The sequence below is a fragment of the Platichthys flesus genome, chromosome 14 (assembly GCF_949316205.1).
Source record: "Platichthys flesus chromosome 14, fPlaFle2.1, whole genome shotgun sequence".
Taxonomy (NCBI): Eukaryota; Metazoa; Chordata; class Actinopteri; order Pleuronectiformes; family Pleuronectidae; genus Platichthys; species Platichthys flesus.
In genome coordinates this window covers 1,496,434-1,510,789 of record NC_084958.1, presented here as the reverse complement: position 1 = coordinate 1,510,789, position 14,356 = coordinate 1,496,434, and the positions used below count along the sequence as shown (strand labels likewise).

Below are 14,356 nucleotides of genomic sequence, written 5' to 3'. Positions count from 1 at the left end.
TGTAAGGTTGACCTACAAACTCCCTTTAAACAGGAAAAAACCTCTTGTAGAAACAGACTCTATTTAGGAGGCCGTCTGCCTCACCCGCTTGGGGTAAGAGGGGAAAAATGGGGAAAAAGAGGAGAGGTGGGTGTAAAGGGGTTTAAACTAGGGTCTTAAAAGTCAAACAAAATCAGGAATGGTTTTCCAATATAAGTATTCATTTTTTGTAAATTTTAAGAAGGGACTCATTCAAATATATGGTTATTGGTTAGTTTTGACCACTCAAAGCACTTTAAAGTACAGCCTTGCATCTATTCACACACACAATGCATTTAAGTACAACATATTCTCAGTCACACATAGACTGCCAGCACTACTGTCAGGGGTAATTTGCCCAAGGAGACTGAGATTGAACTGCCATCCTTTTATACAGTGGACGACTACCTTCTGAGCCACATCCACCTGCAACAAGTGGTATAGATGGATAAATGGATGTATGGCTGGATGGAAACCTGAAAAAAAAGAATGATGGTTGAACTTTAACATTATAAATCACATAGGGAAATAGAGACTGTGTTATTTAGGCACTGTTTCCTCTGGGGGGACAGTCACTAATATTGTGCAGCAGATGTACAATTAATTATCTGTGCACTACTGCCATCATGTGGTTACAGAGAAGAAAAGCACCAACTCCAGGGTGAAGGCTGATGACTGTACCTGTTATTTTATCAAATACCTTTAGCAGTCTTTTTGTGACATGTGGCGCTCCTTAGAGGCTACATTTATAATTACAACTGAGAGTGTAGCAGGAATAATATTCTGCTATTTCTACAGTTATAGGTGAAAAGGCAACAGATGCCACAAATGTTGGGCATGAGGGGGCAGTAAAAATAAAAAATAAATCTTGACAAGCAATATACATTTAAAATGATTTGATCACATGAAACATTCTGTTGCAATTTGTCGCATATTCAATGTCAAATTGTTTATTTCATGTTTAATAGAACGAAATGGTTGAAATTTGAATGTAACATTTATCTGAACAACACATTTTCAGTATCATCACAAGCCAATCGCAAATAAAACGGGAATGGCACCAGAACTCAAAGGCCTACCTCCGCTTGGGCTTAAATAGTCCCTTAAATTCAATTGGCACTAAATGGCTCAGAGTCCCATAAAAGTATGAAATATGAAACTCAAAAAAGAAGATAGATCCACCTTCTGATCTGGATCTGCACTAAAATTAAATGGGTTTTTCCTTGGGTCATACCCGCCCCTCCACAAAATTTGATGACGTGTAGTTTATCCATGATCCTACTGACAAACAACTACAAAAACAAGGAAGACTGCTCTGAGAGTGCATATATCTGCAAAGGCCCAACAGTTATGAAACCATCATGAAAACACATTTGAATTTACTTCGTAAAAACTGTTAGTATGTGCCTCAAATTGCACACACTCATGAATATCAGTGCGCTAAACGTGTCATATTTCTTTAGTCAAGACCCAAGAAATATTCCAATGAGTAACCAATGAAAAAGCTGAAAAGTATTTCAGGGGTTCCTCGCTGACCCACACCTCCTCTTTCGACCTAGTTTTGTTATAACCTGTCTGGCAGTTTTTTGCATATAATCTTGCTTACAAATAGACAAAAATAACTTAATTGGCAAAGGTAATAAATAAACAAACAAACTATTAAGTCAAGCACCCATCTGACCAAAATATATAAACAAAAGTAGCTTGTATTTCATTGTGTTACATTACCCATTATTTAAAAAGACAAAGACAAGTTGAGAGACAGCATACACAGCACTAACTCACAAGTAGCTGATAACACCTTGGTTCTGTGATCTTGAAAAATGTAGTCATATTCCCACCAGAGAGACAAAGATGGGAATGGTGTCCCTTCTAACTCAGTCATTTTAGCGAATTGGATTCTACATCCCATTATCATTGGCCTATAGTTGACCACAATACGTGTCACAAAACAAGATTTGGTCATTTTCTTGTAGTCCACATTAATTATTTCTTATGCAGGGGGTTGCACTTCATATTTCATGGCACGCTTCCAAGCTAATTCTGGTCTATGTTGTTGTCCACAGTTTTGTTTCTGTTAATGCTCTGGAACTAATTTGGTCTGCATCTCTTTTTAATTTATACATTTCTATTCTTATTCTTTAATTGTTTTTAGAGTTGATGAGTTCTCTTTTCAGCAGTTTTTCAAAGGACTTCATATCTATGTGAAGTCAGTGCAAATGGCCTAAAATCAAAACCTTAAAAACCTTGGGGTGATAAGTTTTGGCCTCTGGTATAACTATAGATTACTTCCAGTTTTTTGGCACCTACTTTTGGTTGAGTGACAACTGAAAAAATGTGGTGGAAGATGGGGACTTGTTGTTCTGCAAAAAAGGAAAGCAGGAAGCTATTATTGTTGTCAGGCCCTGGGCTTTAACTAGCTCCGGAGTGTTTGAAGGAATTAGCCACTGGGATCGACCCATGGGATGCTTCTGCGTGTATGTGCACACTAACACAATTTTCGGGCAGGTGTGCAGGAGCCATTATATGTTGTATTATTTTGACCACTAGGGGAGTTTATTTCTGAAGCTTTATCCACAAGACACATAAAACAAAAATTCAATCTAAGATTAACTTCCATTATTTGTGCAAATAATGATAAAATTCACCTTAAAGGTGATCATTGTCATTGTATGGAAACGGTGTCAGAAACATTCCACGCTACATATGTCTCTGCAGAAGAGTGACTACAGGCATTGTCCATCTATATGCAACGAGTCCTTTAGATACAACAAGTTTGTTAATGATCACAGACACTGTGCAAACTCCAGGTCTTCATATAGAATTCCATGCCAATCCATCCATCCATCAATTCCATGCATGCGTTGAGGGGAGAGCTGGCGTATACCCTGGACAGGTCACCAGTTAGTCAGAGGGCTCTAGGTATTAGAGGAGCGTGAATTAAAAACGTCCATGCTCAGGAAAGAAGGCATGAACCAATCCTAGTGGAAATAATACACACACAATGATCCGCAAATACTACTGTAAGGGTATGAATCTGAACTACCATTTTTACCCGATTCTGGTATAGATAATTGTATTCTTGTGTATAAAGCCAAAGGGCAACTTCCTGGGCTGAGCGATGAAGCCAATACAGAAGTGTAAAAAGCTGCAGTTCCATGGGAATCCGATACGCCTGGCTCTAAGAAGCAGATAGTCCCCATTGACTCTCATGTTAAAATGCCCGACTTTAGAGCAGAAATAAACCTGTTTACAGGCTGATTCAAAAATTGGTTTTAGTCCCAATTGTGAGGTTCTTCCTCCATGACAACTCTGAGGGGGGTGAATTTTTTTCTAACTCCCTCCCTAAGCGATTTAGAGGTTTGAAATTAACATGATGTCACAGTCAGCATGACGACTGCAACTCCTAGCCTGTGTATTTGTGTTGAACGTTCATCTAGAATGTCCAACATGAGACACAACTGAAATCCAACCAGACTGAGTCATCACTTCAACACTGTACAGAGCTGTTTTCATTACTTCCAAACAATCGAAACAAAGTATTGCACATGATACATAATTTATTAAATAATGCAATACTTTTAATGTGAAATAATACTGTACATTCATTGCAGGACTGCCTGGGCTGATATTATAAGCAAAATCATTGTGAAATTGATCAAAATTTTCCATTTTGTGTGTACATTTTGTATGATTGATTTAAACAAAATAAAAAAATCCCAGACCCTTGGATTTTGAATTTTTGAACCTTAGTTAATTTGTTAAAGCCCATAAAAAGACAGTTTTCATTTCACTTTCATTAAATATTAACTTAATTATACATCTCAAATTAAAGATGATGCTTAGTATTAGTAAATTGAATTACCTACACACATTTTAAAGGTATGTCGATTTGAAGAGAAACTGAAAAATACTTATAAAAGAAATTTCAATTAAATTAATATTAGTTTAAGAATATTGGCAGCCCTGAATTAATAAAACCATGTTTTATGTAATTTTTGACAAATAACAGTCTGGTCGCTCTCCGACAAACATTTTATGTCACAAGTGTTCAACTTAAAGCTTCCAGAGCCTAAAAGAGACATTAACGATTCACTGTGTGCATTTCTTCCTGTCCCTCTGGTTCACCCCCGAGTCATGATGTTCCTGCTCTCCTGCTCCTCCCAAACACACAGACACAAGCTTGCTACTTGAACACTAAAAACAATGATTCAGTAAATGTAGAAAAAAAAGACAATTTCAGCTTCTGTATGGCCCTTTCCTCTTCAGAAGTTTTTCACAATGAATATGGCTCACTGTTATTGTCACTGTCAATATCACATAGTTAAATACAGAGGTAATCAGATCCTGTACAAAATTACGCTTCCCCCCCCACTACCACACACTCACACACACACCCAACCTTTACAAAAGAATAGTAAGTGGTCTGTATATATATATAACGCTGCTTTAGTCTTGATGACCACTCAAAGCGCTTTACAGTACAAAATAAGAAAATAAATACAGAATACTTTGATCCACAACACATCATCATCATCATCATCATCATCATCATCATCATCATCATCCCTAACCCTAACCCTAACCCCATCTTAATGGAAGCTATGGAGAGTCAAGGAGGCAGAGCTCTGGCGAAAAATTCCTTGTTTCCTCCAAACCCTCATGATAACTAGGAAGGCAATGCTTGTCATGGCTGGTTCTGGTTGTTTTGTGGGAGCTTCTTATGGTATTCTATTTTCTGTGAAACTAAAAAACCTAACCAAACCTCTTTCCAGAGGAAACAAGCCCGATTCTCAGAACCTGACTGGCCAGACTAGGGATACCTTGCGGTGATAACGAATAGTCTGTGCTGAGCAGGTGGTAAGTATGCGGCCCCCCCAGGTCCGACTCTAGGACAGCACGTGGGGTGTGGTGGTCTAGGGCATCAAGACCTTAAACGTTGCCCAGTCTTCTATGAGGTATAGCCTCACCCATACAACGGCACATTTCTACACTACACACGTTTAAACAAAAAAATCTTCTCCCACAAAAAAAACTAAAATTGGTCTTCTTCAAATTGTCACTCTCCTCCAAATTTCCATCCCCTGGTTCAGCTTAGGGACCAGTCCGTGGATGCTACGGGACCTTAGAGCTCCTCTCACCTTTTCCGGATCCACCAAGAAAAACTTACCATATGATTCTGATTAGGACAAACATTAAGGCGAAGTAAAATCCTTTCTTAGAAAAGGTTAAAGAATCTTTCACCAAGCTAGAATTATTTAGTTTTCCTAAGAACCTAATCTTGACCTTTTGAATCTAACTAATTGAACTCTACACCTAACCCTACCCAGTTACTTCTAGCTAAAACTTAACCCACTTAACCCTAGCTCTAAACCTAAACCTAATACCTAAAAAACTAACCCTATGCCTAGACATGACCCTAAAATCCTAACCCTAACCACTCGACCCTACGCCTTAACCTAACCACTTAACCCTAGCCCTAAACCTAACCCTAAAAACGAACCGTTCAACCTTATGCCTATACATGACCTTAATCCTAACCCTAACCATTCAATCCTACGCCTAAAACCTAACCACTCAACCCTAAACCTAACCCTTAAACTAACCATTTAAACCCTAAACCATCAACCTCTAGACCTAAAAAAACTAACCCTAAAAAACATCAGTTAGAAGCCCTAAACCCGAAATCGGTTGATCCCTAAAAACAAAACTAATAATCCTTTCTAAATAACCTTAGACTTAGATTACTATAAACTTAATGGGACACACCCTGGGGTTTGATCAACCCCAGCGGGGCCGTCCTTGGGAGAGGGTGTCTGGTGGTAATGGCCGAAACACGCAATGACCCTGAGGTTCACTACTGATGATGTGTCACCTTTTATATAGTTTTAGAAAAACAAAAAATAGCCAAAAATAGTCCAAATTGATTTTTGCAAAACAAACAAAACAATACAAAAAAAGAAAAAAACATTAAATCAAAACAAATCCTTAAAACTTCAATGCAGGACAAGAACAAAAAAGAAAACCAAAGCCTACCAAATAAAAAATTACTTTTATTTAAAAAAAAAAAAACTAACCTAACTTACAAAAAAAACCGAATAAAATAGGAATTAAACTAAAACTACAGTTTAAAACCAATTCGACAAAGGGGATATGTGAGACTGGAGAGTATTGACAACGTGCGTCGGCCAGTGCATTGCCTTTGGCTCTCCAGACCAAACTGCCCAGTCGTCGGACGAAGCGGGGGGGGGGTCATCGAGATAGATCTTCTAAACCTAACCCTAACCCTAACCCTTTTAACCAACCATAATGAATATAGAAATTATCTTTATTATCCATGACACTTAGCAATGCCAACTCTAAACAATTGCAGATCATCTTTAGTTAAGGGAAGAAAACAGAGTGTTGTGCAGATGAAGCTGGTGCAGGTCGTCCTCGTGTTGACCAGCCTGAAACTGCCAATCTCACCATGTTGCTGATGAGGACATCAGGTGCTGCATCCGGCTTGGCAGCGCTAGCCGTTAGCACCGGCGACTATTATGTCGCCAGTAGCTGGTTAGCTGTAGCCTGAGCTAACCAGGCAAATAGAGCTCTGCTGCCATCGCACAGCTGTCAGTCTTCACTCGGGTTCCTCTTTCTTGCCCATTGATTGGTTAGCCAGGAACTAGGAGGAGTCAGCACCGGCAAGATGGCGCCGGGGGAACGCCTCCTACTAGTCTCATTCTCACTCTGCAGAAACCAAGGGGTGACGTCACAGACCCCCGTCCATTTATATATACAAGTATGTGTGCTTCCAAGGTCCTGGGGCCTCATGTACTAAGGTTGCGTACGCAGAAAAACGTGGCGTACGTCCTTTTCCACGCTCACGTTCAGATGTACAAAACGTGAAATGACCGTAAAAATGTGCGGTCCCAACGCCAGCTCCAGAGCTGTCGTACGCACGTTTCTACAGCTATTGTTCCTTTGGCGACACTTAGAGGTGACGCTGGGAAACTGGGAAAAAAGGTGAAAACAATGACTCATCAGAGTGATTTGCAATCAGAGACACACTAATGAACAATTAACACACCTTGCAATTATATGGGTGGCTATAAAAGCATGCGCAATGGATGAAGAAAATTGTTTTAACAATGGCTGTGTTAGCGTTGTTAGAGGACATCGCAAATGGTCACATCCGAAGGGAACGTATATTTAGGGAACGCGAGGACTTACTCGCAAATGATGACGATTGGCTCATGAGCCGATTTCGTTTCCCCAGGCCAGTATTACTGGAGCTGTGCGCAGAGCTGCGGCCGGCCCTAGAGCGCCACACAGCCAGGAGCCAGGGGTTGTCCGTGCCCACACAGGTGCTGATCACGCTGGGGTTCCTGGCAACAGGGACCTTCCAGCGGGAGCTGGCCGATCGGTCAGGAGTGTGCCAGTCCACCCTGAGCCGAGCCATGCCAGCTGTGTGGGACGGAATCATCCGAATGTCATCCAGGTACATCAAATTCCCATACAATGCTGTTGAACAGGCCCATATTAAAGCGCAATTTGCAGCAACAGCCGGTTTCCCTAATGTAATCGGAGCTGTTGACTGCACACATATTGCCATAAAAGCGCCATCACAGGATGAATTTTTTTTACGTTAACAGGAAACACTTTCATTCTATCAATGTCCAAGTGATATGTGATGCGCAAATGCAGCTCCTTAACATCGTGGCAAGGTGGCCTGGTTCAACGCACGATTCATTCATTCTGACCAACAGCATGGTTGGGAACAGACTGGAGGCTGGCACTGTACGCGATGGGTGGCTTCTGGGTGAGTAAATGCTTTATTCGTGTAATTGTCCCGTATGTATAAACCAGCGTAATGCACATCTGGGGCTTGTGCACATCCAAATATCATGTTTCTCTGACGTGTTCAGTATTCACGTCAGTAAAAGCGGGCGTAAAGTTAGAAATGTCGCCCGCGGTGCACTTCTGCATTCATTCATTGTGTGTTTTTTATGTTGTGTATTGTAAGCAGCCAATTGTATGACCAGTATAATTACAGCATTTATGAATTCAGCATATTTACCTTGGGGATGATCGGTGTCCCCTTCATGGGCTCCCACCACTCCGGTGAGAGCTGTGTCCCCGATCAAAGCGGCCACTCTCAAATCGAAGGGGGAGAGTTCCCCCACTCCCGTCCCCCCACCTGTTGCGGTCACGCTTCGGCGGTGGGCAGAAACCCTCCGCTTCACCTTCACCTTGAGGTCTGACCACTTTTTTTTTATTTCAGAGTGTGTGCGCTGCTGAGACCCCACTGCATTGACGGCCTCGCAAACACGCTCCCACTCATTTGTCTTTTGTTTAGCATTTATCCCTGTTGACAGGGTACCAAATAACATATGCTTGCGCATTTCTACCTCGTGGAGCAAAATCTCGAGCTCGGACTCCGTGAAGTTGCGTTTTTTAACTCTGTTCATGGTGCCAGGTGATCGGATTAAGAGGTGAATCTCAGGTCCAGGGGCCTATTTAAATGAAATTGCATATTTAAATGAGGGCAGGGAGGAGTTTGGCACGTCGGCATGTGCGCTCAATTCCACGTTGATTGAGATGTACAAAAGAAACGTGCTTGGATCCATGCGTTCGCACACTTTGATACATATGAATTTATTTGTGCGTAAGACAGTTTCTGGGTTTTGGCGTACGCCAAGTTTCAGTATGAAATCCACGCAAGTCTTGGTACATGAGGCCCCTGGTGAGCAGAAGGACGTGACTTCATTCTGTTTGACTCAGAACAACTGATACAAGGTAAATCATAGTTTGTGCTCGCATTTAAAGTAAGGATACTGTGGAATGTATTAAACAAACGTATTAGCTATTATAATTTCTGCCAGCAAGTTACTGTACATTTTACTCTTTTCTTTAAAGCTGCACTGGCTCTGTACTTTACGTTTCAAGTAGCTAAAAAGATGAGTCATGGAAGGGGAGTTGATAATTCATTTTATTATGGGTTCATCAATAGTTAAGGACATATAAACATCTCTTTCAGGTACAACATAAGATCAGAGAAGCATGAAAGAACATATCAACAGAGTCTCAGTTTAAAAAACAATAAGATCATAAATAAACCAAATACATTTATTTTAAATTAGATATAGGTTCTTAGGAACTAATTGTATGTCTGCATGCGTCAATAATAACACTCAGCCATTTTTTTGTACAAACACAAGAAATCGGTCGCCGGTACAGGTGGAGAGTAAATATACAGCATGGTTCTATGAGGCTACTACGTACTGAGGAAAGGCCCGACATAGAATAGAAGGACTTGGGAAGCACTTTAGAGACCACACACAACCACACACAGTGCATTTTATGTATATATATATATATATATATATATATATATATATATATATGCGTATATATATACATACGTATATATACTCTCACTCTCTCTCTCTCACTCACACACATACACACACACACACACACACACACTTTTTAAAAAAACAGACCATCATGTCTGGGAGACCCTGATTTTTAAACTACTGAATACATTTGCCATATTTTCCTGAGGAAAAAAAACACACAAATCTGGTTCAAGTGCACCACTGGTTGGAGTGATATGGGTTTTCAGCAGCATTACATCCAAGGTTGTCCAGGACTGCCTGGGCTGATATTATAAGCAAAATCATTGTGAAATTTATCAAAATTTTCAATTTTGTGTGTACATTTTGTATGATTGATTCGAACAAAATAAAAAATCCCAGACCCTTGGATTTTGAATTTTTTAACCTTAGTTAATTTGTTAAAGCCCATAAAAAGACAGTTTTCATTTCACTTTCATTAAATATTAACTTAATTATACATCTCAAATTAAAGATGATGCTTAGTAATTAGTAAATTGAATTACCTACGCACATTTTAAAGGTATATCGATAAGAAGAGAAACTGAAAAATACTTATAAAAGAAATTTCAATTAAATTAATATAAGTTTAAGAATATTGGCAGCCCTGAATTAATAAAACCATGTTTTATGTAATTTTTGACAAATAACTTCACAGTCTGGTCGCTCTCCGACAAACATTTTATGTCACAAGTGTTCAACTTAAAGCTTCCAGAGCCTAAAAGAGACATTAACAATTCACTGTGTGCATTTCTTCCTGTCCCTCTGGTTCACCCCCGAGTCATGATGTTCCTGCTCTCCTGCTCCTCCCAAACACACAGACACAAGCTTGCTACTTGAACACTAAAAACAATGATTCAGTAAATGTAGAACAAAAAGACAATTTCAGCTTCTGTATGGCCCTTTCCTCTTCAGAAGTATTTCACAATGAATATGGCTCACTGTTATTGTCACTGTCAATATCACAGAGGTAAATACAGAGGTAATCAGATCCTGTACAAAATTACGCTCCCCCCACTACCACACACTCACACACACACCCAACCTTTACAAAAGAATAGTAAGTGGTCTGTATATATATATAACGCTGCTTTAGTCTTGATGACCACTCAATGCGCTTTACAGTACAAAATAAGAAAATAAATACAGAATACTTTGATAACACATCATCATCATCATCATCATCATCATCATCATCATCATCATCATCATCATCATCATCACCATCTGTATAATCCTATGAATGAAAATTGATTTCCAGATTGTTTCTCTGTAGAAATGAATGGCAGTTATATCACTTAGTCATAAACAAATGAAGGCTTAGGTAGAAGTTGTATAAAACCACATGGCTGTAGTTGCTCTAATAAGATTTTTTCTTTGAAACTGATAACACAAGGAGTGTTCTGCTTAATTTGTTTTTGCCTGCGGCAATTTTGTGATGAAGTTGGGGTTCTTATGAGAGATGGATCATAGAATGGTCAAAAATGAAGTTGCAGAGGTTGTGAGATCCTGATCTTTTGACTTTCGTGTGGGACAAGAGTCAAAAACGCCTTATTCTTCTTTTCAAATAAAGCAAGTCGAAAGTATCTTTCATTTAGACACTTTCTATCAAGTTAACGCCAGCCTCTTTAAACGCCACATATGCAGTTTCTAGACTTTCAAACCTCTAAAAGTGCTTAACAGTACAGTTTTTCCATTCACCCACATCATACAGACATATCGTGTAACCCTATGCAGCACTTCCTGAATAAAACTTCAATCACACACTAATGGCCCAGGTGCAGGGGCAATTTGGGGTTTAGTATCTTGCCAAAGGACACTTCTGCACGCAGAATGGTGGAGACTTGGACGGAACTATGAACCCTCTGGTTAGTGGACAACCCACTCTCCTTAACCACAGTAGATTGTGGCTGATTAGAGACAGTTCATTCATTAGGTTCAAAGAGAGTTGGATACTTAAAACGTCTTTTACCAGCTTAAATGTATAATGTTTTATCTCTATGAACTTTAAGGATCAGCTGAACCCTACACCTAACGTGTGCAAAACAAGAATGTTTCGCATTGCATTTGTATTATAAGTATTATTGTCATTTCTGTCCCTGTCATTCGAATGTCAGACATTGAAATAGTGTCTGGACATTTTAGGGGAATTGATTATTTTTCCTACTTAGTCAGAGTCATACAAAGCCTTACAAATTGACAACTTGAAAAACTCTCTGGATGGAGAAGCTGATTATTATTGAATCTGCTTATGGTATTTTAACCATGCAGTGGTTCCTTCTCTTTCAAATAACATTCAGAGGAAAAAAGGACTCTGGCTAAGAAGAAAAAATAGGACCATTCCACTATGAAACATTTTCAATCCTTACATGTTTGACTGAGAGCCTGGTAACACAACCACTTTCACAAAAACAATTGTGATATGTTCAACACTCAGAAAAAATGTAAGTAGAAAAAATGCATTGGTTCTCCTGCCCTGTTACTCAGCAATTTCAATTTGGGTTATGATAGCTGGTGAGTTGGCTGCTTTGCTATATCCACTGATAGTATATATTGGGTACTGCCAGTAATCACCACAGCCTCCTATTAAAACTATTACAGCAATGTTAAAGAGTAGGTGATAATTCAACTCAGACATTATCACAAGTTTCTGTCAGATTTTCTGTTATGGGAGACTTATTATAAAATGCACCTTTTCACTGCTATTTATTTGGTTTTCTGGGGAGGCTACCAATACAGAAAGGCCAACATATCTCAAGCAGGGGGTTGCCTAGGACTGAAAACATGTAAATCAGTGGAACCCCAAATGATCTCAAGTTAGACCCCTCAGTATCTGAACACAAGATTCAACTGGATTGAATTTGTTTATCATGGCAAAAAGGCACCCCCAATTCCCCACTATCAATACATCAGCCCTGTCTTACACAGTATTCCTTGCACACAATATTGCTTAAGAGTAATTATACCTTGTAAAAGATAAATCACCCCTAAATCCAAAGAGGAGGAGCAATGTAAACATCTAACCAACATAGTTGAAATGATGAAAATCATCCACACACCCAAATTAATTCATTTCCCAACATTATTATAAATAGTTAATTTCCCCTATAACCGTGTCTCTTACACTTAGAACTATACAATTTCCCCTAATGGCTGTCTATGTTACACAACGAAGATTAAAGATTAAAATTCTGTGCATTTATAACTTAACATTTGACACAAATTCTCATTCACAATCTAAATTAAACCTGTGTGATGCCCTGTGGTGTCCACCTGACCCAAAATGAATGATGTCCACATACATGTATACATCTAAATTGTAAGGGTTGTTGTAAGAAAAACAGTGATCATGGCATTCTCTTTCAAGAGGGAAGAGAAAGACACTGCTCTTATATTACAAGGGCCTAATGTGTTCATACAACTGCAAGACCTGAAAGATTTACCTCTAAGCACTGATCTTTTCAGAGTGTTTGAACCATTGTGGATGTGCAGTGTTGTCAGATGACACAGGGTTGTGATTATGTGTTTACTACTGTGTGTTTGTGTCGGATAGTCCATCACCTCTGTAAATACGATAAGACCCAAAGAACAACATTCAACATTGACCAAAGGTCAAACCAAGTCCTGTCTGATTTGACTAAACCTGTGAATCTGAAAATACACAGCTACCACTCTGCAGCCCATCACATGCAGCAATGCTCTGCAGGGTATAGCATGTCCAAGTGTTTTTTCCTGTTCTAGACTGGGAATCTGAGTCAAATAAAGTTTGTCCCTCGTCCTGCGTCATTCCCCCCCCCCCAAGTCCTCTCAACAACTGACTTATTTGTGTCTTCCCGCTCTAAACATAGTGGACTGTATGAATGGATATTACTGTCCACACTTTGGGACAGTCTCCCCTCAAAAACATTGAGGAACTAAAAACTTGGTGTTCACATAAAAAGTTACAGAATTTGATTGAAAAGAGGAAAATATGACACCTTCTTATACCTTAATCCCAAATCAACCCCAATCTTTCACTCAAATTAACCAAGTTGGTGATTTATCAATCTCACATTCTATTCAGTCTGATTTTAGAGCCCCTGATTATACCAGGGAGCGCTTGAGGTTTGAGGCAACCCACTGATAGATACTGTGACCAGGATCTGGTGGGTCTTATATTGTCAACATTGTAAATTATGTTTTTAATACAGGTTGGCTAACTTCACTGCATTCAGCACCTGAGCGCAAGAGCACAAGAGCAGCAACCGAAAACTGCTCGTCTGCATCATGCTGTCTTGTTTTGCATCACAGTTTTGTAGTTAGGTCACTTTGAGAGAGCATTGGGTTTTTTTAAAGTTAAAAGCCTGTCATGCGGTTGCTTCTGTTTTGGTAATTTGATTAAATCTGCAGACATGATCGGAGAGCGGTGGGGGTTGAATATCAGTGAAATAATTTCAAGGTTGTCTTGAGAGTGCATTCATTGTGCAAATCTGGATTAAATATGTGTGTGTGTGTGTGTGTGTGTGTTTGGGGGGGGGGGAGGGGTGTATGAGAGTATCTGGAATTGTCCTCATAGCCTCGTTTGAGCTTCTGGAATGTAGATCTCAATGCTGTCGGCGCTCTCTGTGGCTGAGTTTTGTCGTACAGATGCAGCTCTTTTTGCTGCCATCAGGCGCTTCCTGGCCTCCTGTCGCTGTTTCTCTGAGCTCTCCAATGAGCGGTCCCTGGCCAGAGGAGGGTGGTGGTGGGGGCCCTTGGGTGGCTTTTTTGGTACTGGAGGAGGAAGTCGCCTCTCCTAGTGGGAGGGGATGGTAGGGAAGGGAGGGCAAACATTTCAGGGAAAGACAGACGTGTGTTTTGGGATTCTTAACCTGTTCCCTTCATGTGTGGAGTGACTGTTTCAATTTCCAACATATATACTTTGCTGTACAATAATCTATCTACACGACTAATACTTTACATAATATTAAAGAAGGGAATTT

At 39.8% G+C, this 14,356-nt stretch overlaps 1 protein-coding gene across 1 annotated transcript in view; it reads right to left on the bottom strand.

Annotated features, from left to right (window-relative positions):
* Positions 1-8,976: 8,976 nt before the first annotated feature.
* Positions 8,977-14,356, bottom strand: part of dlgap1a (discs, large (Drosophila) homolog-associated protein 1a) — a 105,106-nt gene continuing 99,726 nt past the window's right edge. The window contains exon 15 of the mRNA XM_062405119.1: positions 8,977-14,169. Within this exon, the coding sequence (XP_062261103.1) occupies positions 13,945-14,169 (225 nt within the window). The 3' untranslated portion in view covers positions 8,977-13,944. The remainder of the gene's footprint in view (positions 14,170-14,356) is intronic.